Source organism: Scylla paramamosain, chromosome 15 (genome assembly GCF_035594125.1).
Source record: "Scylla paramamosain isolate STU-SP2022 chromosome 15, ASM3559412v1, whole genome shotgun sequence".
Classification (NCBI taxonomy): domain Eukaryota; kingdom Metazoa; phylum Arthropoda; class Malacostraca; order Decapoda; family Portunidae; genus Scylla; species Scylla paramamosain.
In genome coordinates this window covers 1,498,211-1,525,710 of record NC_087165.1, presented here as the reverse complement: position 1 = coordinate 1,525,710, position 27,500 = coordinate 1,498,211, and the positions used below count along the sequence as shown (strand labels likewise).

General features: G+C 37.0%; 2 protein-coding genes across 2 annotated transcripts in view; one reads left to right on the top strand and one right to left on the bottom strand.

Annotated features, from left to right (window-relative positions):
• LOC135107262 (uncharacterized) overlaps positions 1–27,500 on the bottom strand; it is a 57,361-nt gene that overhangs the window by 21,165 nt on the left and 8,696 nt on the right. The gene's annotated exons all lie outside the window — the stretch shown is intronic.
• On the top strand, positions 3,821–4,177 carry LOC135107755 (uncharacterized). The gene has a single exon (XM_064018091.1). It carries the CDS (start codon positions 3,821–3,823, stop codon positions 4,175–4,177), a length of 357 nt encoding a protein of 118 aa, XP_063874161.1.

Here is a 27,500-nt window from a genome sequence, read left to right as displayed (position 1 = left end):
ATGGCATCCACATGTGTTTTTAAGAGAGTCCAAGAAGCCACGAACTGAAATTAAGAATATTTCCATCAGGCATTTGAAATACAAATTATAGATGTTATGACCAAAACCTGAAGTAATAATACCAGAAAATAAAGCATTACTAATCTTATGATCAACTCCTTGCTTTCATCACTTTATCCAGTTGCACAGCACAATGTAATATCTTGTCAGTAATGAGAAAAAAAAAGAGTGAACACTGCAATTATACCCTTAACAGATCTTTCAAGGTAAATATGAGAATCTGACCCATTTCGATTTAGCTCATAAGTGAGCACTTTGGCCTAGTGGATTTTAGTCAACCTCTTTGATGCTACACACACACACACACACACACACACACACACACACACACACACACTGAATATGGAAAATTGAAAAAGAAAATGTGAAAATATGAAAAGAAATATGTAGCTTAACAACAATGATAAAGGCATGGAAGAAAGAAAGAGCAGTGGGTGGTGATAATGTAAAAAAGATATCCAGTGATATAATAGATGAAAAAGAGGGAGACAGAAAGAGAAAAAGAAAACAAAGAACTGACAGAAGAGGTGACAAAAATATTGGACTCAAACAAGAAGTATTGTGAAGAAATTAAGAAACTCAAGGAAGAGAATAAAGAGTTAAAGAAAACTTTGCAAGAGAGAGAGGTTAGGGTTGGAGAAGTGAAGAAGTTAGTGACAGAGGAAGTCAAAAGTTGGAAAGAAGAAAGAGAACAACAAAAGGTGAACATGGAGGAGATAATAAGGCAACAGCAACAGGAACAAAATAAGGATATGGAAAAGCAAGTAATTAAACTAATAAAGGGAAAAACTAATCTTGTGAGAGAAACAATAGAGAGAGATGTGTGTGGTGGTAATTGGGGTCAATTAGAAGAACCTATCCATGAAAATAGCTAGAGAGAAAGAAGTGAAAAAGGCTAAGGAAATTATAGCAGAAGTGGTGGAGGAAGGAGAGGGGGTAATTGTACAAATTGAAGAGCTTAACAGGATCGGAAAGTACAATGAAAATGGAACAAGACCAATGAAAATAAGATTCATGTCACAAACAGCAGTGGAATGTGTCTTGCAAAGAACAGAAAAATTTGCAAAAGTAGAAGGAATGAAGGAAACATGGATAAAAAGAGGCATGAATGAAGAAGTAAACTGAAGAAACTGAAAGAAGAGGCCCAGTAAAAAAACAAGGTGAGAACACAGGAACTAGCAAGAATATCCACCTGGAAAGCTGTGGACATAAAATTGAGGAAATGGTGGCACAGAGATGTCACAGAAGATCACCAAGCAGAAATTTAAAGATTATGTAAACTAATGTAGACAGTTTGGTGTTGAGCCTATTAGAACTTACAGACTACTTAAAGAATAATAAACCAGATGTGGTATGTTTAGCAGAAACCAAACTAAAAGAGGAAATAAAGTTAGGATTTGGAAAGGAAGAATATAGGACATGGAGGAAAGACAGGAAAGGAAAAGGAGGAGGAGTGATGATATTGGTAAAAGAGGATATTGTTGTTGAGCAAGTGGAATATGGTAATGGAATGGCAGAAACATTGAGTGTTGTGATTAAGATGAAAGGATGTGGAAAAAGGAAAATCATTGTGATATACATACCACCAAAAAGTAATGCATGGGAGACCAATAAATTTGAAAGTATGCACCTAAAAACAAGAAATAGTATAGAAGAAATGATAAGGAAAAATAACAAATTACTCTTAGTAGTCGACTTCATCACTAAAGGAAATAATTGGGAGGCACTGGAAGTGAAAGAAAATGTTGGGTCATGAAGTGAAGAACTAATGTAAACCATGATGGTGAATACAATGAGACAGTGGGTGAATGAGCCTACAAGATGCAGAGAAGAAGAACCATCACAGTTGGACTTAGTGTTTACAAAAATCCAAGAAAATAGACCAAGTATACATTGTCTGAATCCAATGGGAAGAAGCAATCATGTGATAATAGAATGAGTACCACAGGAGGAAAAAAGTATTGCACAGGAAAAAAACAATACAGAAGTGGGAGACAGAACTATGCTAAGGCAAACTTTGCAGAACTTAATAAATTTTATAGAAAAATTAACTGGGATGAGCTATTTGAAGGTAAAGAAGTACAAGAAAAATTATGAGATATTTTTGAGCAAGTAAAGAGAAGGAGCACAACAGTTTGTGCCAAGTTATAAAGGGAAAATTGGGAAACGTGAATGGTATAATGCCAGGTGTGTATATATAAAAAAGACAGGTCATCAGGTCATGGAAGAAAATTATGAGACAACTGAACAGAAAAGCTAAAGACTACAGAAAGGCAAGGGGTGAATATAGTATAATAAAAAGAGAAGAAGAAAGAAACCTTGAAATTGACATAGTAAGAAAATGCAAGAACCCAAACTCTTCTTCAGATATGTAAATGGGAAAATGAAATATAAGGATGGCATAAACAAGTTAAAAAGGGAAGAAAGAATTCATGAAACTACTGAGGAGATGAGTCAACTAATGAATGAGAGTTTTCAATCTGTGTTTGCAAAGGAAACTGAATTTGTGGCACTGAAAGTGGTATCACAGAATGAGGGAATATGGGAGAAACAAGAAGAGACAAGAAATCAAGAAACTGCTGGAAGAGCTGGATGTTAGATGAGGTATGGGACCAGATCAAGTAAATAGATGGATATTAAAAGAATGCAGAGAACAAATGGAAGAACCCATATGGAATATAATTAACACCTCAGAGAACAAATGGAAGAACCCATATGGGATATAATTAATAGCTCATTGAGAGAAGGAAAAGTACCAAGGGAATGGAAAAGAGGTAACATAGTGTCAATATACAAAGGGAAAAGTAAAATGTAACCATTAAATTAAAGGCCAGTGTCACTAACAAGTATTGTAATCAAGCTTTGTGAAATAGTAATTAAAGATAGATGAGTGGAATATCTAGAAGATGAGAAGATAATTACAGAAAAGCAATTTGGATTCAGGAAAGGGTTATCCTGTGTCACAAATCTACTGTGCTTCTATACAAGAGTAATAGATGGAGTGCAAGAGAGGGACAGATGGGTTGATGTGGTATACCTGGATTTTAAAAAAGCATTTTGATAAAGTTCTCCACAAAAGCCTTAAGTGGAAGCTAGAGAATGGAGGAGAACTAAAGGGAGCAACATTAAGATGGATGGAGGATTATTTACAAGGGAGGGAAACGAGAACAGTAATCAGAGGTACTAATTCAAGTTGGTGCAAAATGGCAAGTGGGATATCATATGGATCTGTGTTGGCACCTATTATGTTTTGAAATATATGTAAATGATATGACAGAGGATCTAAATAGTTATATAAGCCTGCTTCCTGATGATGCAAAAATAATGAAAATAATAAAGGATGAAAATGACTGCAAGGAGTAACAAAAGGATATTGACAAGATACATGCATGGAGCCAAAAATAGAAACTAGAATTTAATGCCAGAAAATGCCACATGTTGGAAATAGGAAAAAGTAAAAAGACCTTCATGGAAGTATAAAATGGGAGGAGAAATAATAACGAAAAGTAATAAGAAAAAGATTTGTGAGTAATGATTCAGAACACAGTATCACCTGAAAGAGACAAACGGGATATTCGGCTCTACATTGAGCTTGTTAACAAATATTAATGTGGCATTTAACTATTTAGATAAAGAAATTATGAAGAAAATTATAACAAGCATGATACGTCCTAAATTGGAATATGCAGCAGTAGTTTGGGCTCCACACAGAAAAAAAGATACATGGAAATTGGAAAGAATACAGACGATAGTGACAAAGATGGTACAAGAATTTAAAAACTTTAGCTATGAAGAAAGACTTGAAGAGATGGGTTTACTAACACTACAAGAAAGAAGAGAAAGCAGAGACCTAATAACAATGTACAAATTAGTAAACAATATAGAAAGAATAGACAAAAATGACTTGGTACCACAGATGGAGGGAGAGAGACAGATGATGGGGCATGGGAAGAAAATAAAGATGAGTGGATGTTTAAGCAACATCAAGAAATACAGCTTCCTGTATAGAACTATTGAAGTCTGGAATGATTTGAAGGAAGAGGTGGTTGTGGCAAATGGTGTACACATTTTTAAAGAGAAACTGGATAAATATTGTTATGGAGACAGGACAAAATGAGCTTTGGTTTATGCCGTGTACAATACAGCTGGGTAAGTGTAAACACACACACACACACTGTGAGGCAAGTACAAGAAAAAAGGAAAAAATATAGTGAATGCAACAGAAATCCACAGAACTGGAAAATACATAAAAATTGGAAAACATTGATTAGGATTAGTCCAGGTTCTTATGTGAAGCTGAGAAAATACAAAAAATCCTAGCACAGAGCATAGAAACTGGACCTAACTAAGGACAGGAAAAATTAGTGAGGATAAGAAACCTAAATGAACAAGAGAACTGAACTAAACAAACTAAGAACCAAGGCTGAGAGAGAGAGAGAGAGAGAGAGAGAGAGAGAGAGAGAGAGAGAGAGAGAGAGAGAGAGAGAGAGAGAGAGAGAGAGAGAGAGAGAGAGAGAGAGAGAGAGAGAGAGACTTACTGGAATGTTATGGACATGAGACCATAGAAGCAGTACAAACATATAAAAGAAAATAGACAGGAGCAAAAGGGGGAGATGAAAATTGGAGTATAACATATAGAAATATAAATGCTATCACATCAGCACTGATGGAAGAAGCCTAATATTGTGGACCTAGTCAAAACTAAATAATGTGATATAGTGGAGGCAATAAATATTGGGAGAGATAATTACAGCACATGGAAGAGAAATACAACACAGACAAAAGGAAGAGAAAAAAGTTCTTAGTAAAGAAGAATGAAATAGTACATAAACTTTTGCTGCATATGGCAGGTGTCTGGCAAGAATCCAGAAAGGAGAGGAAAAAGAGAATTTACAAAATGGTATGTGTCAGTGAACACCAATTGTTGGAGCTAAGAGTATTATAAGAAAAAATTATAATGGATACATATATATGTTTAGAGGGGTTATTAATAACAGAAAGAAAATACACTAGTGTTGAGGGATTTTAACTATGATAAAGTGCTGGGAGGCATGATATACAAAAGGAAGAAAAGTCTTGGAGAAATATTTTGTTGAAATTGACAATGGATTCATTGACACAATAGGTAAAGGAAACCACATGATTTGAATATGAAGGGGCACCAGCTACACTTGATCAATTATTTAATAAAGAACCAGAATATACTGAAGATGTCAAGTTAGAGAGTGTCCCTTAGTAGAGAGATCATGTTGAAACTGAATCTAAAGTAAAGGATGAAAAGGAAATAGAAAACAAAAGACAAAAGCAGAAGGTTTAATTATAGCAAAGCAGACTTTATATAGCTTAGAACAGTGGTTCCCAAACCCATAGTCACAACCCAAATGAGGACTGCAAGGGTTTTTCTGAGGGTCATGGGAAGGTATAAAGAAAAAAAGAAAGAAAAAGAAATAATAATAAATAAATAAAATAGATAAATAAAATAAATAAATAAATATATAAATAAATAAAAAAATAAATAATAAATAAACAAATAAATAAATGAATTGATTAATAATTCACAGCTGTTCACATAATGATTTTGAGTAATGTAGCTGTTATACTCCAGTAGGACAGTGTAAAGATTCTACAGGATGCTTACTAACAAAAGAAACACGGTAATACAGCACCAATATTAGTGTAATACCATCTGTAGTGTAAGCAGCTTTCATGTATAATATTTGTTTCTGATCACTGAGCAATCAGCAAGAGCCTGAATGAGAGCAGTTGTGTCTGCAATGCTGTGGCCTAAGCACTCAAAAGGCCTTCACTACCTCACACACTTATTTCTGTTTATTATAATAACTCATACATGCCTTCCCCCTCCCACACACACCTAAAGGCCCTCTTTGCTTCTGTCTGATAAGTCTGTCTGTCTCTACCTCTGCCTGTCTGTTTCTGCCTTGAGATGAGATAACAACCTGGGAATGTACATCCTCAGTATATTTAGTACCTGCAAGTCTTTACCAATGAATCTATGAAGGAAAATAAGTTGAAGCATCATTTGCAAACAGTCCATCCAAAATTTCTTGAAACCCAACTGAGTTACTCGAAAGATAAAAAAAAAAAAAAAAAAAAAAAGTTAAATGAAGTTGGATAGATGCTCCCTATAGTTCAGTTTTTCCTCTGGAGAAAGCTTCCTTGGCATCCTTTGCAGTGACATTAATGAGAGAGAGAGAGAGAGAGAGAGAGAGAGAGAGAGAGAGAGAGAGAGAGAGAGAGAGAGAGAGAGAGAGAGAGAGAGAGAGAGAGAGAGAGAGAGAGAGAGAGAGAGAGAGAGAGAGAAACATAACATTGGAGAGAAGCTGATGAATTCAGCAGCAACAGCAATGATGAAGACTCTTGTTAAAATAGATATTGTGAACAAAATTGAATCAATACTACTAAAATGTAGAATTGATCTTATTTCAGAATGTATTTAGTTTGAGTTCATTATGGTACTGAAAAAAAGCAAGAAAATTTTCTCTGCAAACTGATGAATCCGTGGACATTGCAGGTGATCCAGAACCGGTGGTTTTTGTAAAGTACAAAGAAGATGACATTTTGGAAGAATTTATCTCTGCAATACCTTGTAAAGTACCACTAGTCAGTAAGACATCTTTAACATGGTTTCAATTTTTTTTTTTCAAGAAATATGATGTAGACTGGAAGAATTGCTTTGCTGTGTACAATAATGGAGCTCCATCAATGATGAGAAACCATGTGGACTTTGTTACTTGCATTAAAGCTGAAAACATTGATGTCATAATAATTCATAGTTTCTTGCAATGAGAAAACAAATAAAAAGTAAAGAGAACAATTTATGAGGATTTAATGGCTATGGCAGGCAAGATAAATGTAAGTTTCCAAACTTTTTTATTTTTATAAGAGAAAGGAAGTTTGTAAAAACCAAATGGTATAGAAAAAGATAAGGTGTTGACCAGAATATAGGTAGATGAACAAAAAATATGATGAAGAAACTGGATGAGGTAAAGATATAAGCCCCATATAAAATTTTTGGGGAGTTATTGAAGAAATGCAATGATCAATTTACAGAGAAAATAAATTGTATTATTGTAACCTCCCTCAGAGATAGTAAGGTTTCTCAGGATTGGAAAAGAGAAGATATACCAATGCATACAAGATGTGATAAGAAAGAGCCACCAAATTATAGACTAGTATCACTAACAAGTGTAGTTGTTAAATCTATCAAAGACCAACAAAGAACAAATAAATGGAGCCCTTAAAGGAGACTAAATCATGTGCTACTAACTTGTATGTTTCTACTTAGACATGATAAAAGAGATTGTTGGACAGAGAGAGAGAGAGAGAGAGAGAGAGAGAGAGAGAGAGAGAGAGAGAGAGAGAGAGAGAGAGAGAGAGAGAGAGAGAGAGAAAATTAATAAACAAACAAACAAATTGTGCCTCACCAGAGGCTGATTTTGAAAATCTAGAATATTGGATTAAAGGATGGACTCTTAAAATGGATGGGGAGAGAGAGAGAGAGAGAGAGAGAGAGAGAGAGAGAGAGAGAGAGAGAGAGAGAGAGAGAGAGAGAGAGAGAGAGAGAGAGAGAGAGAGAGAGAGAGAGAAGTTATTAAAAATCAGACATCAAAATAGGGTAAAGTATTTAGCAGTTACCCAAGGGATTTGTTCCAGCACCAGTCGTGTTTGCTTTATATAAAAATGACATGGTGGACAGGGATAACCAACTACATGAGCTTGTCTGCAGATGATGCACAATTACTGAAGGAAGAGAATAATAAAGATTTTGAAAGCTGTTCATTTTCATATTCTTTCTGTAACAATTTATTTATTTATTTTTTTTGAAAACTGTTCATTTTCATATTCTTTCTGTAACAATTTTTTTTTTTTTATCTTTCTTCCATGTCCTCTTGTATCTTTCATGTCCCACATTATTAGGTCTTCTTTATCAAGGTCCTCTCTATTATTAGGTCTATCTCTATCAGAACACTATATTCTTCATGATTCTATAAATTGCAATCAAGTCTCCTCTTTCCCTTCTTTGTTTCAGGGTTGTCAATTCCAGTTTTGATAGCTTCTCCTCATATGACATTTCCAATAAGCTTGGAGCTAATTTGTTGCTGGTCTTTGAACCCTTTCAAGTTTCTTGATGTTCCTTTTTGTGCTTGGTGACCACACTGCTGCTGCATATTCCAGTCTTGGCCTTATCAGAGTGACTAGTGTCAATTTCTTTACCATTTCTTTTAATTTCCATGTGGGTAAATGCCATTCTTATATTCTTCAAAAGTTTTGTAAATCTCTTTTACATTTTTATTTGTTTCTCTGATGGCATGTTATCTGCTACAAATACTCCCAGATCTCTTTCTGACTTTGATTTCTTTATTATTTCTCCTCCAAGTTTATATTGCCCTGAAATCCTCTGCTTACTCTTTCCAAACTCCATTACACTGTATTTCTTGAATTCCAATTTCCATTTGCAGCTCCATTCTCAAATTTTATCAAGGTCAACATTTCACAATTGTCCTCTTTACCCATTCTTCTTAATAGCTTATTATCATCAGCAGAGATTCATTTAACTACTAAATCCCTCATCCATATCATTAATGTATATTGTAAACATGATAGGGACCAATAATGATCCCTGTGGGACCCCACAGATAACTTCCTTCCAACGAGAAGACTTTTCTCTAATAGTCACTCTCATCATGTGTATGTGTGTATTTACCTATCTGTATTTTTTACAGGATTGAGTCATGCTCATAATGTCCCATCTTTTAGTAACCATTCATCATATTTTTCTTTAAATTTAGGTATACTGTTTGCATACACTACCTCTTCTGGCAGTGAATTCCATAATCTACTGCTCTATTTGGAAAACTATATTTTTGTATGTCTTTGTCTCCTTTTATTTTTTGTTTCATTTTATGTTCTCTTAATATTTCATTTCCTTTTGTAAACAAATTTGCTAAGTCAATCTTTTCTTTTTCCATCAAGCATTTATACATCATGATCATATCACCTCTTATTCTTCTATCCTCTAATTTGGATAAATTCAACTTTTCTAATCTTTCTTCATAGCTTAACCCTCTAAGGGATGGTACCATTCTTGATGCTGCCTTTTGGACTTTCTCCAGTTTGGAAATATGTTTTTTTTTTAAGTGTATATTCTCTACCATTCTGGTCGTGACTTGTTTCTTCCAAAATTCAAGGCATGACAATTATTTGCATTAAATTCTACCTGCCATTTATAGCTCCATTCAGTCAAATTATTTGGGTCATCTTGCAGCTCTCTAGAGCAGTCTTAATTTTTTACAATTCTTTGAATTTTGGCATCTTCAACAAACATGTTCATGTAGCTCCATTCTCCAATTACTTCAGGCATATCAGTTACATAAATCGGGAACATAATTGGTGCTAATACAGAGCCTTGCAGAACTCCACTAGTTACATCCTTCCAAGTAGAGTATTTACCTCTCAATGTTGTTCTCATTTTTCTTTCTTTTAAAAAAATTTCAATCCGTTTTGATTTATTTCTTTGAACACCTCCATAGATTTCTAACTTCCTGATAAGCCTCTGATGAGGAGCTCTGTCAAAGGCTTTTTTTTTTTTTTAATCCAGGTAAATACTATCTACCCACCCATCTCTTTCTTGCATTTTTTTTTTTTTTTAATATTTTGGTGTAATAGCTTAACAAGTCTGATACACAGGATCTTCCTTTTCCAAAACCTAATTGTTTATCTGATAATATTTTGTTACCTTCTATGTGATCTATCCAGTTCTTCCTTACAATTCCTTCCATGACTTTGCATACTACACTTGTTAAAGAAACAAGCCTATAGTTGAGAAGATTCTCTCTGTTTCCTTTCTTAAACAACAGTACTATGTCTGCTCATTTCCAACTTTCTGGCAGCTTCCCCTGCTTTAGGGAATCTTACACTGATTGGTTTATGGCTTACTTAATTCTTTTGCACATTCATTCAATACCCAGCAGGAAATGCCATCAGGACCAATAGCATTGTTTTTGTCCAATGCTTCCATCTCTGATTCTATTTCTTCACAACTTATTACTAAGTTATCCAATGTTTCTTTTCTGGATCTCTATTTTGCTCTTCCAGAAATGCTTTTTCATTTGTGAATACTGATTAGAATTTCTTATTTAGTATCTAACATATTTCTCTTCAGTATGATTTTTTTTTCTTTCATCTTTCAAGACACAGCATTTTATCTCACTTTAGTCTAGTCTTGCTTTTAATATAACTATAGAATAGCTTGGGTTTGTCTTTATATTTGTTTATTATATCCTTTTGATAATCAATTTCTGCTTCACTTCCCTTCTTTGTATGTTCATTTCTTGCACTTTTATATCTCTCACAGGCCCTTTCTCCTCCATATTTTCTGTGTGTGTGTGTGTGTGTGTGTGTGTGTGTGTGTGTGTGTGTGTGTGTGTGTGTGTGTGTGTGTGTGTGTGTGTGTGTGTGTGTGTGTGTGTGTGTGTGTGTGTGCATGCATGCATGTATGTATTTACCTAGCTGTGGTTTATGGGAGGAGGAGTCTATGCTCTTGCTGTCCTGTCTCGATATTTACTGTTATCCAGTATCTTTAAAATTGTGTATTGTCCTAGTATGTACTGTCTCTTTCCAATTCATTCCAAACTCCAACAATTTGTTGTGGAAAACTGTTCTTTTTATATCCATTCTGCACATTCCCTTCTTCACCTTCAGGTCATGTCCTTTTACACTTCTGTAATCTCTCACCACCAGGTCCCCACAATCTAATTTCTCAAATCTTGACATGATCTTGTACATTGCAATCAGATTTCTCTTTCTTCTCTCTTCCAAAGTGAGGAAATTTAATTTCTTCAATCTCTCCTCATATGACATATTATTTACGATTGAAGGCAGGAGGTATTTTTGTTGTAGCTCTCTGTATTTGCTCCAATTTCTCTCTTAGTACATGGAGACCATAACACTGCAGCATATTCCAATCATGGTCTCATTCTGATCACAGTCAATTTCCTCATCATATCCTCATCCAGGTAATTAAAAGCAGTTTTATACTACTCAGCATATTGTAGGTCTTGTCTGTTATTCTACTGAGATGTTTCTCTGGTGACAGTTTGTTAGTAATGATGACTCCAAGGTCTTTCTCCTTCCTCCTCACTCTGATGAACTCTTTTCCAACTGTGTAACAATACTTGGGTCTTTTGCTACCATGTCCAAACTTTAGTATCCCACATTTCCCATCTTTGACTCCACTCCCAAATTACATTCAGATCTTCTTGCTAAGTGGCACAGTCCTCCTTCTTATCCATCTTTCTTATTAGCTTTGCATCATCAGCAAACTGGCTCATATAACTAGTCACTCCTTCGATCATGTCATTCCATTTCTCACCCTCTAGTATATCTCCCAATTCTCTTGTGTTTTTCATTTTCTCCATTCATTCCAGGCCAATGAAACCACTCCTGCTTTCTAACATCTCTTTTTTTCTTTGGCACAAATCTCCTCACATCTTCATATATAGTTATCAACTCTCCACTTTTCTACCACTCCCACTGTTCTATCAAACTCACATCAGTTTATATGTTCAAATTAGTTTCTTAAACCTTCCAAATTTGTCCCTCCATAATTATACCTTCATCTTTTTTCATTCCTTTTCTCACTTTCATTGTACACTCTACCACTATATGATCATTTTTACTTATTGGGCTCTTGTTGTCCACTATCACTATCACTCTTGATTTCTTTGTAAATATTAGGTCCAACTGTGAGGGCGTGCCTTCTCCTCTAAACCTAGTATTTTCGTCCACCCACTGTGTCATTAAGTTATTCATAGCCATCCTTAACAATTCTCCTCCCAACTTTTCACTTCCCTCCACTGGCTGATCTTCCCAATTTACATTATTACAATAGAAATGATGTCATGTTATCATCACTGGTACTCATCAAACACTCCACTACTTTTTTGTATCTTTAATCTTTTATGGTATTCTTCTGTTCTCCAAGAACTTGTCTTTAGTAGAATGTACACCACAGCAAAATCCTTATTGCCTCCTCCTCTCTGCTCCACCTTCACTCATCACTTCTGCTAATCCTCTTTCAAAAGGTCATTTCATCTGCAACAAAGTCTCTTTTCACTAGTATCATCACTCCTCTGCCTTGTTTTTCTTTCCTTTTAGTTTTTCCACATATTGCATTTTTCTTTCCCAATGTTGATGTCAATGCCATCACTCAACTTTGTTTCTGATTCCCATCACATCTGGTGTAGCCTCCCTTAAGTAATCATTTAATTCCACCTGTGCAGATCATAATCCATTTACATTTTGTGTATGTAATTTTTAATTCTTCTTCATAGTTCCTTTCTTGGCAATCCACCACTTCTTCAGCTTCTTTCCAGTAAAACTATTTCCTTTCCTCCTCCATTCTTGCCTCACCTTTTTAAATTTTTTATTTATTTTTTTTATTTGCTTCCTTCCACAACTCGTTTTTTTTTTCCTTTCATCCTCACTCATATCTTTTCTGATCCCTGTATTCTTAAACTTCTCTATTTTTTCCCAGTCTCCAGGATCCATTTAGTGTCCCCTTAGTTGCAGCTTGGGACCTGAACTTTATCTTCATGGGTCTGCTTTGACCTTCCACCTATTTACCTAATCTTATTACTTCTTCAATCTCATCTTCTGGGTCTGTTACCTTTTCAGTCATATCCTTTGCTAATGGTGCTATGATGATTCTTTTATGTTTCTCTCTCTCTCTCCTGATTCACTATAATCTTGTCTTCTTTCACTCTAAAGACTACCACATGCTTTTTTTTTAAAGTGTCTCTTACCAAATTTTTCTTTTAAATACTTTTAACAACTGTTTTAGCTAGTTTCTTTCTTTTCTCCTATCTGACAGTTTATTATTTCCCTAAGGCTGACATTTTCTTTATCTTTATCTTTTTTTTTTTTTTTGTACTTGCACCTTGAATAGTCAAACTATCAAATATGTATATCAACATCTATCTTTCCTTCTTGTTGGAAGTTTGCCTACATTCAACCTGTTCCTAAAAAAGGGCGACCATTCTATTGCTTTAATTTTCTGCCTATCTAAAGTTTTTGAATCTATCCTCAACTGGAAGATGTTCAAACATCTATCACTTCACAACCTTCTATCTGATCGCCATTATGGGTTCCATTGAGGCCACTCTACTGGTGATATTTTGGCTTTGCTTACTGAATCTTCATCATCCTATTTTAGAGATTTTGGTGAAACTTTTGCTGTTGCCTTAGATATATCAAAAGCTATTGAAAGAGTCTGGCACAAACCTTTGATTTCCAAACTAGCTTCCTACAGTTTCTATCTTTTTTCTCTATAACTTCTTCCCAAGTTTCCTTTCGGACCAGTCTATTGCTGATGTGGTAGATGGTCACTGTTCTCCTAAATCTATTAACAGTGGTGTTCCTCAGGGTTCTGTTCTGTTACCCAATCTCTTCCAATCCTTCAGCAGTGATCTAAACCAAACTTCTTGTCCTATCCACTCCTACGCTGATGATACCATCCTGCTCTTTTCTATCAACTTGACACAACCTTCCAGATAACTATCTCCTCTTCTTTAATAACACTCAACTGTCCCCCTCTTCTACAGTGAACATTCTTCATCTTTTCTTTACTTATAATCTAATCTGAAAACTTCACATCTCATCTCTAGCTAAGACAGATTCTATGAAGTTAAATGTTCTGAGGTGTCTCTGCCAGTTTTCTAACCCCCCCCCCCAGCTGTTAACTCTGTACAGGGGCCTTATCTGTCCATGTAAGGAGTATGCTTTGCATGTATTGGGGGTTCCACTCATACCACTCTTTTAGACAGAGTGGAATCAAGCTTTTTTGTCTTATCAACTCCTCTCCTCTAACTTAAACCTCTCGATCATCTCTTGCTATCTTGTACCATTATTTTCATGCTAATTACTCTTTTGATCTTGCTAACTGCATGCCTCCCCTCCTGCAGCTTCACTGCACAAGACTTTCTTCTTTCTCTCATCTCTATTCTGTCCACCTCTCTAATACATGAGTTAACTAGCATTCTCAATCTTTCATTCCTTTCTCTGGTAAACTCTTGAACTCCCTACCTGCTTCTGCATTTCCTTCTTTCTATGACCTGAACTCTTTCTAGAGGGAGGTTTCAAAACACTCATCCTCTGTTGTTTTATTACTCTATTTGACATCTCTATGGGAACTGGCATTAAGTGGGCCTTTCTTTTTATTAAAAAAATTTTGTTGCCCTTGGCCAGTGGCTCATTTATATATAGGGCGAGTAGAAAGTAACTAAGCATTAAAAATTAGTAATAAAGTCCATATTCCTATTACAAATTTACTGAAAACAAATAATACATGTTCTTTATTCTATGGGAAAAATAAATGTAAATCTTCATATTTCAACATAAGCAATGGTGGCATCAACCAGTCTCCTCAAATAGCAAGGAATGGAATGAACAACCTACTGAAGGACGTCATCTGGGATATCATTGAGAACCTCCTGAATCCGTATCTCCAAGTGTGTGAGGTTTTGTTGTTTACACTTCTTTTGTGTAACCCCACAGGTAAAAAATCACATGGAGTGAGATCTAGACTTCTTGGAGGCCATTCATGAGGTCCACAGCATCCCATCCAATTTTCTGGAAAACGTTAGTCTAACCACACACGTACAGTAAGAAAAAAGTGGGGTAGTGCACCATCCTGCATGAATATCAGGTCACCAATATCATCTCAGCCAGACACTGTGAACCACATATAATTTTCAAGCATCTGAAGACAGTGGTCTGCATTTATGGTGTCACGCAGAAGATATGGAGCGATGACTCTTGATACTGAAAATTCTATAAGCAATTTTCAGTATCACCAGTGCTTATGTTGAAATTTATTTTCCCATGGAATAAAGGACATGTATTATTTGTTTTCAATAAATTTGCTATAGAAATATGGACTTTATTGATAATTTTTTAATGGCTAGTTACTTTCCACCCACCTAGTGTGTGTGTGTGTGTGTGTATGTATATATATATATATATATATATATATATATATATATATATATATATATATATATATATATATATATATATATATATATATATATATATATATATATATATATATATATATATATATATATATATATATATATATATATATATATATATATATATATATAAACACATAATTTTTCTTCAAGAAATTTATGATACAAAATTTTTTACATAAAACATCCTTGCAAAATAGGGGTGTGTCTTATGCAGAGGTGCATCTAATACGCTGGCAAATGTGGTAATTGGCAATTAGGAAAAGTGTACCAAATAACAGTCAAAGGGTTAAGTCATTGTACACATAGATGCAACATCCAGTTTTTTTTTACTGATAATGAGGATAGAGAAAGTAGAAGGGAACAGAAAAGGGACTACTGTCAGTTGCCTCAGACACCTGTGTTTCAGCGAGGAAAGGATGAGGTTAAGTAGAGGAGAGGTGGCATTCTACAGACTGAAAATTAGATCTAAGGCCATGAATAATCCTTTTCACTCAATTTCAAGAATCACTTCACACTTGGACTCACTGTTGGACAGAGATAAGGAAAACATGCTACAACATGTGTCAGTTACACACTGTATGGCATCACTACCCACACCACAAACCACCACCATCATCTTGAAATTAAATTTGTGATAAGATGCCAATTTGTCAGTTTGTCATTACAAGTCATAAAAATTATACAAGCCCATAAAATGAAGCCCTGTGTATAGTCAATTAAGCATGATTTACAGGGGTAATTCATCAGCTCTTCAAAAATAATTTCTGTGAATTAATATGGTATTTCATTGGTAAAGAAGGGTTAAATTTCAACAATGCTCATTAGATATGAATATGGGAAAAGGTTCAATAGCATGCAAATCTGTTACATGTAAACTTGCTATGTATGAGAACTTATTGCAGATGAAAACTAGCACAGCTGCTGAGATGCTAAGTCTGTGGCTATGTATAATGTGGTATAAAAAGTTCTGATGCTAGTTCTAAAGCACACCAACAAGTGGCAGTGAAGCGATGTGTGTGGTATGAGACTGAGCAGTAGCAGTCATCAAGCAGTCTGCTGATATATATCATTCTGTGAACTTTGAGCTATGGCAGAGGAATTTTTGTGACCACATGCAGATGCTTATATCCAGTTTCAATACAAACAACAAATTAGATGAAATAGTAAATACCAAGACCTGTTTGAAACAAAGAAAATCTGCAACAGAGATTGCTGAAATTATCTGCATGTGTATGGCAATGAAATAATGAGTCATGTGCAGTATTTCAAGAGGACAGTACATTGAATATATCAAGAGTAGCAAAGCATTACTGGAAGACAAGAGGTGAAGACGATCTTCCATGAGCTTCATCCCCCAAGATGAGGAAACAATTTAGCAACTTGTGCACAAGGACTGGCAGAAATCCAAGGCAAGCTATTACCCAGACAAGATACACCACCTCAAGCTGACCAACAACAGACAGTGGTACACTAAGATCAAAGCTTTGTGTGGCCTACAAAAGCACACTTCATCTCTTCCTTGCACCTCACACCTTCCTGCTAATCTCGCGGCTCAGGAGATGAACGATCACTTTGCTGCTATCTATCAAACCTTTCCTCCCCTCCACACCACTCCGCTTCCTGCCTATCTTCCTGCTCCCTCCCATCCTCCCAGTGTCCAGGCGGTGGATGTTTTTAAGAGAATACTCAAATTCAAACCAAGATCCACCACACCCACTGACCTTCCTATAAAAATTTACAAGGAATTTGCTGTAGAGCTAGCAACACCGCTATGCTCCATAATAAACACCTCACTCTCCCAACACTCTTCCCCCGCGGACTGGAAGACATCATACGTCACCCCTATCCCCAAAACTTCCAGTCCACAGTCACTCAATGACCTCAGGCCAGTCTCTATCACCCCCATCCCTAGCCTTATTTGTGAAGATTTTGTATATGACTGGGCCTACATCAAAATTTGTAATACCATGGATATCAGACAATTTGGAAATATTAAAGCCACCTCCACCTCCCGTTACCTGACCAGCTTCCTTGAATTCATCCACAGCCACCTGGACAAGCGAAACACCTCTCTAGCTGTTGCTTTTGTGGACTTCAAAAAAAAGCCTTTGATCTTGTTGATCACACTGTTGTCATCAGCAAGGCAGTAAGTCTGGGTCTCCCTCCTAACCTGATAGCGTGGCTAGCCGACTTCCTCACAGGGAGATGTCAGGCCGTTCGCTATCAGGGCTCTGTCTCTAATTTCCAACAGCTGACATGTGGGGTCCTCCAGGGGACCAAGATGGGTCCTCTATGCTTCCTCCTCCTCATTAACGACGCCCTCACTGACACCCCCCATCGCTGGAAGTATGTGGACGACTGCACCATGGGCGTCCCAGTTTCCACCAAGAACCCGGACTACTCGCCACTGCAAGCAATTCTGGAGCGACTGCAGACGTGGACGGAGGAGAGCAGGATGACCATCAACCACAGCAAAACTGTGGTGATGCATTTCTGTACCTCCTCTGTACCAGTGCCCCCTCCCCAGCTCACAGTGGGCCCTCACCCCCTCCAGGTGGTCCAATGTGCCAAGCTTCTCGGAGTCACGGTGAACAACCAGCTGACCTGGAAGCAGCATGTCGCCAGCACCGTAAGATCAGCTACTTACAGGCTGTACATGGTGCACAGACTCAAGTCGCTGGGGACGCCGACAGATGAGTTAAGGGGGGTGTACCTCACCTTCATCCTCCCCAAACTCATGTACGCCTCCCCAGCATGGTCCTCCTCCCTCACACACACTCAACAGCTACAGCTAGAGAGTGTGCAGAAAAGGGCGTGCAGGGTCATCCTTGGCCCTGCATACACCATCTACGAAGAAGCCCTGACCACCCTGAGTCTGTCCAGACTATCCACCAGGCACCGAGAGGCTCTGGAGAAGTTTGGAAGGGGACTACTGCATAATCCATGTCTCAGAAACAGGCTGCTGCCTAACGCGCCTCGCCTGGTCCGTGCCACCAGGCACCACAACAAGATAATGCCCCTAAAGGTGCCGTGCACAGACTGGTACAGACTCAGTGCGATCCCCATGGTGCGAGCCATCAATCAATAGTATTTCCCTCCTAGATTAGACTTACCTTTAGGATTAATGTTAAGGTTTTCCCCATCCCCTATGTACATTTTTCATTTTGTTAACTGCCTAAATAATAAACCACTTATTATTTTTATCATTAAATCCATTATGGACATTCCTATTATCATCAGTGTGCCAAACAGAACAGTGCAGGTAATCATGTCTGATTTGAGCAAGCACCACATTCTTGCAAACCTTATCCCCCAGAAGAAGCATTAGCTCAAAGACTGCCAAGAGGAATATCACATTCATAGCTAGTTTCATTCAGTGAACAACATTTTAGCTTCGTATTGTGCCTTAACACATTTGACATGATAGTGCTTTTACATAGTATGTAGTCACAAAATTGAGTGGGAGCACAAGGTCTAAAGAGAGGAAGCATGGTAGAAAAATGAGTGGCAATTATAAACATCCTCCCTCTTCCTGTGCCTCTTGCTAACAGATAAGTGCGCAGGATCAAGGTGAAGCTTCTCCATCAGAACAATTTGCCTCAAGATACCAGTGAACATGATACAGCTTTTTTCATTACAATATAATAATAATAATAATAATAATAATAATAATAATAATAATAATAATAATAATAATAATAATAATAATAATAATAATAATTATTATTATTATTATTAATTAATTAAATAATTAATTAATTAATTATTTATTTATATATTTTTTGCCAAAATGAAAACCAAGATGGATGCATCTATATGTTCCATGTCAATCTAAGTGACAAAGAGAGGGCAAGAAAATAAGCAGTAACTCCTTAATTTTTGCTTAGCTCTTTATAGAATTTTATCTTATAAAAGCTTGAGTGTTTTAAAAATTATATATATATATATATATATATATATATATATATATATATATATATATATATATATATATATATATATATATATATATATATATATATATATATATATATATATATATATATATATATATATATATATAATTTTTTTTTTTTTATCAAATATTTGAATATTTTCAGAAAATTCATATGACATTCCTCTTAAGGTAGATAAGTAGCCAGTACAGGTATCAACCCTTTCCTGGCAAATGATCTGTATAACAGTACAGGTGTTAACCCTTTCCTGGCAAGGGATCTAGATAAAGACATTTGGAAAGTGGGACCATCCATCAATGCCTTTCATTCTCATATGACTACTTTTGGCTGTAGCAGGGTATAGATGATCCATTTTTGCTAAAAAAAATTAACATAAATTTTACTTGCCATCTCCAGCTTGCTCAAATACTCGGCTACAAGTCAAGAATGCCATTTATCATCTGTCCTTTGTTGCTGGCTGATCTGCTTAGCACTACTACTAACAATGCAGATTCTTGCATTTTTTTCTTCTCTTTTTTAAAAGGTTTCTATGTCAAGGAAAAGAGACCTGCAAGGCTATAAAATAATAAAGACTAATTTTTTGGGGCGAACTTCATTATTTTCACTCATCTAAAATCAGTACTAACACCAAAACAAAATGATAAGGTAAGTTGAGCCAGATAGCCACTCTGATATTGAAGTAGCTGATGACAATATCCAATGTAACTTGCACAGTTAGTCACCTGTAAAGCAGGTATCACACTTGAGCATATTTCCATTAATCATTAACCCTCAATCTTGACATAGGATGGTAGTGTCAACTCTGCCTTTCAGACACACATGACCTTCTATGATCCAGGACTGTTGTCTTTCAGCTTGTATCAGCAACTATGGCAGACATGTTTAGGAGTGATGGAACATTTTCCAGCAATGCTGGTGACATACTGAGGAGGGAAGGGAAGGGGAGTGGGGTGAAGGGGGAGAGGAATGGGGAGGGAAGGAGGAAATGGAGAAGAGAGAAGGGATAGGAAGAAGGGAAGGAGGGGAGAGAGAGAGAGAGAGAGAGAGAGAGAGAGAGAGAGAGAGAGAGAGAGAGAGAGAGAGAGAGAGAGAGAGAGAGAGAGAGAGAGAGAGAGAGAGAGAGAGAGAGAGAGAGAGAGAGAGAGAGAGAGAGAGAGAGAGAGAGAGAGAGAGAGAGAGAGAGAGAGAGAGAGAGAGAGAAATTTTATTAGTAGTAACAATAGTTGTGTGTAGTGTACTACTGCTTGAACTCCACACCTATAGGCATAGGCTTACAGGCCTAGGTATCAGTATTAAAGCCACATTAGACACAAGGTAATTATTATTTTTTTCAAGAAAAGTGCACCTAATACACAGCAAATACTGTGTGCGCGCGCGCGCATGTGCGTGTGTATATATATATATATATATATATATATATATATATATATATATATATATATATATATATATATATATATATATATATATATATATATATATATATATATATATATATATATATATACACACCATAGCTGGGTGCAATAGCAAAAAAAATTTATCACAATAATCAATAAATTGATAATGATAACCTTATCTATGATAACTGATAATTAATAACTGGCAATATATTCATAGCCCAATAATTGATAATCAATAAATTGATAAATCCAAAATACCAATACTAGCGATAACGATACTGATATTTTAAATAAAAAGAAATTATAATTCCAAATATTTATTTTTATATTTATCTTAGAGAATTTAAAAAATTTCCAAATTCAATGTTTATCCTATCTCTTCACTAATGAAAAGTACTGTTTAAAGTAAAAATGACTGCATTTGATTTTCAGTTTAAAACTTCAACATGCTCATGTTCCTAAAACTAAAATTATCGATTATTGCTAGTTTGGAACCAAAAGTATTGGTGATGCTGGTGAATCGATAGTACAGGAAAAATAATTTTTGGATAACCTGATAATGCCCACCTATGATATGTAGCCCCTATCTATCTATCTATCTATCTATCTATCTATATATATATATATATATATATATATATATATATATATATATATATATATATATATATATATATATATATATATATATATATATATATATATATATATATATATATATATATATATATATATATATATATATATATATATATATATATATATATATATATATATATATATATATATATATATATATATATATATATATATATATATAAACAACTACTATCATCCACATAAGTTAATGTATTACCTGTTAATCGTCTGATTTATTAGTATGTTATGAATGAGGTATATAATACTATAAATACCAAATGTATGCTATCATCTATCATGATAATGGACTGTTGACTGAGCTGGTAGGCAGCATTGGTGGGTGAAGCACAAACTGTGTGTGTGTGTGTGTGTGTGTGTTTCTCTCTCTCTCTCTCTCTCTCTCTCTCTCTCTCTCTCTCTCTCTCTCTCTCTCTCTCTCTCTCTCTCTCTCTCTCTCTCTCTCTCTCTCTTCCCTTTCCCTCCCTCTCTCTTTCCTGCCCTCATCTCCCCTCCCATTCCCTCCTCCCCCTACCCTAGGGTTAGAAAAAACCTGTGTAAAAAAAAGAACCCAACACAGTTGTATTTGTTTTTTAAGTATTTTATTGTTTTTTGGGGTTATATTTATTTTTGTTTAATCCTCATATTTATATGCAAATCAGTTTAAATAATCATTTAAAAGTAATCTAGAATAAACAATAAGGTTTGAAGTGATTTTTCTTTTTTCATGTAGGAGGACCAGTCAAGAGAGAGAGAGAGAGAGAGAGAGAGAGAGAGAGAGAGAGAGAGAGAGAGAGAGAGAGAGAGAGAGAGAGAGAGAGAGAGAGAGAGAGAGAGAGAGAGAGAGAGAGAGAGAGAGAGAGAGAGAGAGAGAGAGAGAGAGAGAGAGAGAGAGAGAGAGAGAGAGAGAGAGAGAGAGAGAGAGAGAGAGAGAGAGAGAGAGAGAGAGAACAATGATGTGTTGGTCCCTAGAGTTGAAAGCAGTAGTCATAAATTACAGGATGAGTGTCTTGAAACCTCCCTCTTGAAAGAGTTCGTCATAGAAAGGTGGAAATATGAAAGCAGGCAGGGAGTTCCAGAGTTTATCAGAGAAAAGGATAAATAACTGAGAATATTGGTTAACTCTTACATTAGAGGTGGACAGAATAGGGATGAGAGAAAGAAGAAAGTCTTGTGCAGCAAGGCTGCAGGAAGAGGGGAGGCATTTTTAAAAAAATTTTTTATGTAGGAAGGATACTGGCCAAGGGCAACAAAAATCTAATAAAAAAAATGCCCACTGAAATGCCAGTCCCATAAAAGGGTCAAAGCAGTGGCCAAAAATTGGTGGATAAGTGTTTTGAAACCTCCCTCTTGAAGGAATTCAAGTTGTAGGAAGGTGGAAATACAGAAGCAGGCAGGGAGTTCCAGAGTTTATCAGAGAAAGGGATGAATGATTGAGAATACCGGTTAACTCTTGCGTTAGAGAGGTGGACAGAATAGGGGTGAGAGAAAGAAGAAAGTCTTGTGCAGCGAGGCCGCGGAAGGAGGGGAGGCATACAGTTAGCAAGATCAGAAGAGCAGTTAGCATGAAAATAGCGGTAGAAGACAGCTAGATATGCAACATTGCGGCGGTGAGTGAGAGGCTGAAGACAGTCAGTTAGAGGAGAGGAGTTGATGAGATGAAAAGCTTTTGATTCCACCCTGTCTAGAAGAGCAGTATGAGTGGAACCCCCCCAGACATGTGAAGCATACTCCATACATGGATGGATAAGGCCCTTGTACAGAGTTAGCAGCTGCGGGGGTGAGAAAAACTGGCGGAGACGTCTCAGAACACCTAACTTCATAGAAGCTGTTTTAGCTAGAGATAAGATGTGAAGTTTCCAGTTCAGTAAAGGACAGACCGAGGATGTTCAGTGTAGAAGAGGGGGACAGTTGAGTGTCATTGAAGAAGAGGGGATAGTTGTCTGGAAGGTTGTGTCGAGTTGATAGATGGAGGAATTGAGTTTTTGAGGCATTGAACAATACCAAGTCTGCTCTGCCCCAATCAGAAATTTTAGAAAGATCAGAAGTCAGGAGTTCTGTGGCTTCCCTGCGTGATATGTTTACCTCCTGAAGGGTTGGACGTCTATGAAAAGACGTGGAAAAGTGCAGGGTGGTATCATCAGCGTAGGAGTGCATAGGACAAGAAGTTTGGTTTAGAAGATCATTAATGGATAATAAGAAGAGAGTGGGTGACAGGACAGAACCCTAAGGAACACCACTGTTAATAGATTTAGGAGAAGGACAGTGACTATCTACCACAGCAGCAATAGAACGGTCAGAAAGGAAACTTGATATGAAGTTACAGAGAGAAGGATAGAAACCGTAGGAGGGTAGTTTGGAAATCAAAGCTTTGTGCCAGACTCTATCAAAGGCTTTTGATATGTCCAAGGCAACAGCAAAAGTTTCACCAAAATCTCTAAAAGAGGATGACCAAGACTCAGTAAGGAAAGCCAGAAGATCACCAGTAGAGTGGCCTTGACGGAACCCATACTGGCGATCAGATAGAAGGTTGTGAAGTTGAGGATAGATTCAAAAATTTTGGATAGGCAGGAAATTAAAGCAATAGGATGGTAGTTTAAGGGATTAGAATGGTCACCCTTTTTAGGAACAGGCTGAATGTAGGCAAACTTCTAGCAAAAAGGAAAGGTAGATGTTGAGAGAGAGAGAGAGATGAAAGAGTTTGACAAGGTAAGGTGCAAGCACGGAGGCACAGTTTCAGAGAACAATAGGAGGGATCCCACCAGGTCCATAAGCATTCCAAGGGTTTAGGCCAGCAAGGGCATGGAAAACATCATTACAAAGAATTTTAATAGGTAGCATGAAGTAGTCAGAGGGTGGAGGAGAGGGAGAAACAAGCCCAGAATTGTCCAAGGTAGAGTTTTTAGCAAAGATTTGAGCAAAGAGTTCAGCTTTAGAAATAGGTGTGATAGCAGTAGTGCCATCTGGTTGAAATAAAGGAGGGAAAGAAGAAGAAGCAAAGTTATTAGAGATATTTTTGGCTAGATGCCAGAAGTCATGAGGGGAGTTAGATCTTGAAAGATTTTGACACTTTCTGTTAATGAAGGAGTTTTTTTGGCTAGTTGGAGAACAGACTTGGCCTGGTTCCGGGCAGAAATATAAAGTGCATGAGATTCTGGTGATGGAAGGCTTAAGTACCTTTAATGGATCATCACTCTATTATGTATAGCACGAGTACAAGCTGTGTTAAACCAAGGTTTGGAAGGTTTAGGTCAAGAAAAAGAGTGAGGAATGTACACCTCCACGCCAGACACTATCACCTCTGTTATGCGCTCAGCACACAAAGATGGGTCTCTGACACGGAAGCAGTAGTCATTCCAATGAAAATCAGCAAAATATCTCTTCAGGTCCCCCCAACTAGCAGAGGCAAAATGCCAAAGGCACCTTTGCTTAGGGGGATCCTGAGGAGGGACTGGAGTGATAGGACAAGATACAGATATGAGATTGTGGTCGGAGGAGCCCAATGAAAAAGAGAGGGTGACAGCATAAGCAGGAGGATTCGAGGTCAGGAAAAGGTGAAGAATGTTGGGCATATCTCTAGGACAGTCAAGAATACGAGTAGAGCGCTGCACCAACTACTCTAGGTCATGGAGAACAGCAAAGTTGAAGCCTAGTTAACCAGGATGGTCAGTGAAGGGAGAGGAAAGCCAAAGCTGGTGGTGAACATTGAAGTCTCCAAGAATGGAGATCTCTGGAAAAGGGAAGAGAGTCAGAATGTGCTCCACTTTGGAAGTTAAATAGTCAAAGAATTTCTTATAGTCAGGGGAGTTAGATGAGAGATATACGGCACAGATAAATTTAGTTTGAGAGTGACTCTGTAGTCGTAGCCAGTTGATGTAAAACTCAGAAGACTCAAGAGCGTGGGCATGAGGGCAGGTTCAATCATTGCACACATAAATGCAACATCCAGCTTTGGATAAAAAATGAGGATAGAGAAAGTAGGACAGAACAGTAAAGGGGCTACTGTCAGCTGCCTCAGACACCTGAGTTTCAGTGAGGAAAAGAAGATGAGGTTTAAAGGAGGAGAGGTGGTGTTCTACAGATTGAAAATTAGATCTTAGACCACGAATGGACCTCACTGGAAGTAATTATCGTTTCGGCAGGTGCCTACTGGCCTCCCTGTGAGAACTGTTTACTTCCTGAAGGGTTGGGCATCTACAAAAAGACATGGGAAAGTGCAGGTTGGTATCATCAGCGCAGGAGTGGATAGGACAAGAAGTTTAGTTTAGAAGACCATTGATGAATAATAGGAAGAGAGTAGGTGACAGGACAGAACCCTGTTAATAGATTTTAGAGAACAGTGACCATTTACCACAGCAGCAATAGAATGGTCAGAAAGGAAACTTAGGATGAAGTTACAGAGAGAAGAATAGGAGCCATAGGAGGGTAGTTTGGAAATCAAAGCTTTGTGCCAGATTCTATCAAAAGCTTTTGATATATCTAAGGCAACAGCAAAAGTTTCACCAAAATCCCTAAAAGATGTTGACCAAGACTCAATAAGGAAAGCCAGATCACCAGTAGAGCAGCCTTGCTGGAACCAATACTGGTGATCAGATAGAAGGTTGTGAAATGACATGCTTCAGAATCTTCCTGATGAGGACAGATTCAAAACTTTCAAGAGGCAGGAAATTACAGCAATAAGACAGTAGTTTAAGGGATTATAATGGTCACCCTTTTTAGGAACAGGATGAATGTAGGCAAACTTCCAGCAGAAGGAAAAGTAGATGTTGATAGACAGAGTTGAAAGAGTTTGATTGGGCAAGGTGCAAGCATGGAGGCACAGTTTCGGAGAACAATAGGAGGGACCCATGAGGTCCATAAGCCTTCCGAGGTTCTAGGCCAGTGAGAGCATGGAAAACGTCACTGTGGATTTTAGTCAGAGTCAGTAGTCAGAGGGTAGGAGAGGGAAGAACAAGTCCTAAATCATCCATGGTAAAGTTTTTAGCAAAGGTTTGAGGTAAAAGTTCAGCTTTAGAAATAGATGAGATGGAAATGGTGCCATCAGCTTGAAATAAAGAAGGGAAAGATGAAGAGGCAGTTATTGGAGATGTTTTTAGCTAAGTACCAGAAGTCAAGAGAGAAAATCTTGAAAAATTCAAACACTTTCTATTAATGAAGATGAGACACTTGTTTAGGTCATGCTGATGCAGGTTGGTCTGGGTGGACAAAGCCTGTGTTAACTTATGCCGTACAGGAAATGAATGGTTCTGGCTTGCCTACTTTTATGTTTTTTCATGTATATGTACATATATACACCTTATTTATCAATAAGATACAGAACAAAATTTTGATATGTTAAATAGTCGGGTGAGGTACCAGTAATGTGGAGGCAGGCTAATGTAGTACCCATCTTTAAGAAAGGAGACAAAACTTTAGCATCTAATTATAGACCTGTCAGCTTAACTTCAGTTGTAAGTAAAATGTTAGAGTCAATAATAGCGAGGAACATTAGGGAACATTTAGACAAACATAACTTGATAAATCAGTCACAGCATGGCTTCACGAAGGGGAAGTCTTGCCTGACAAACTTGTTAAGTTTTTACAGTAAGGTGAACGAGGCAGTAGATAATGGTGATAGTTATGATATCTTATACCTGGACTTTAGGAAAGCATTTGACAAGGTACCCCATCAAAGACTCCTGAGAAAGGTTAGGGCACACAGGATAGATGGGAAGGTGTTAGGCTGGATAGGGTCAGGGCTTAGTGACAGGCGATAGAGAGTTGTAATAAACGGCTCAAAATCCGAGTGGGGTCATGTAATTAGTGGGGTGCCACAGGGATCAGTATCAGGGCCATTGTTATTTCTAATATATATCAATGACTTGGATAGTGGAATTAGTAGTGATGTTAGTAAATTTGCGGATGACACAAAGATAGGTAGATTAATTAGGTCAAAATCGGATGCCATCGCCTTGCAGGCAGATTTAGATAGAATGAATGAATGGACGGATAGATGGCAAATACAATTTAACCCTTTCCTTCCGGCGCCTAAATTATTTTCCCATTTTGTATGACAGCTAAAAATGGTAAACCTAGAAATTGTCAGAAAATTGTTTGAATACTACTAATTATTTTCCCTTTGTTATTCTGAATACAATGATATACTTTGTAGCTCGATGTGACCTCTCAAAGTTGAGTTTATGCCTTATAAAGGATTTCTCCTCCTCCTGCTGTGTGATCCGTCATCCAGAAACAGCCTGGAGAGCGATGACGCCGTGCGCGCACACACACTCTCTCTCTCTCTCTCTCTCTCTCTCTCTCTCTCTCTCTCTCTCTCTCTCTCTCTCTCTCTCTCATCTTGGAGGGGAAATTGTACACTTCCAATGAGAGAGAGAGAGAGAGAGAGAGAT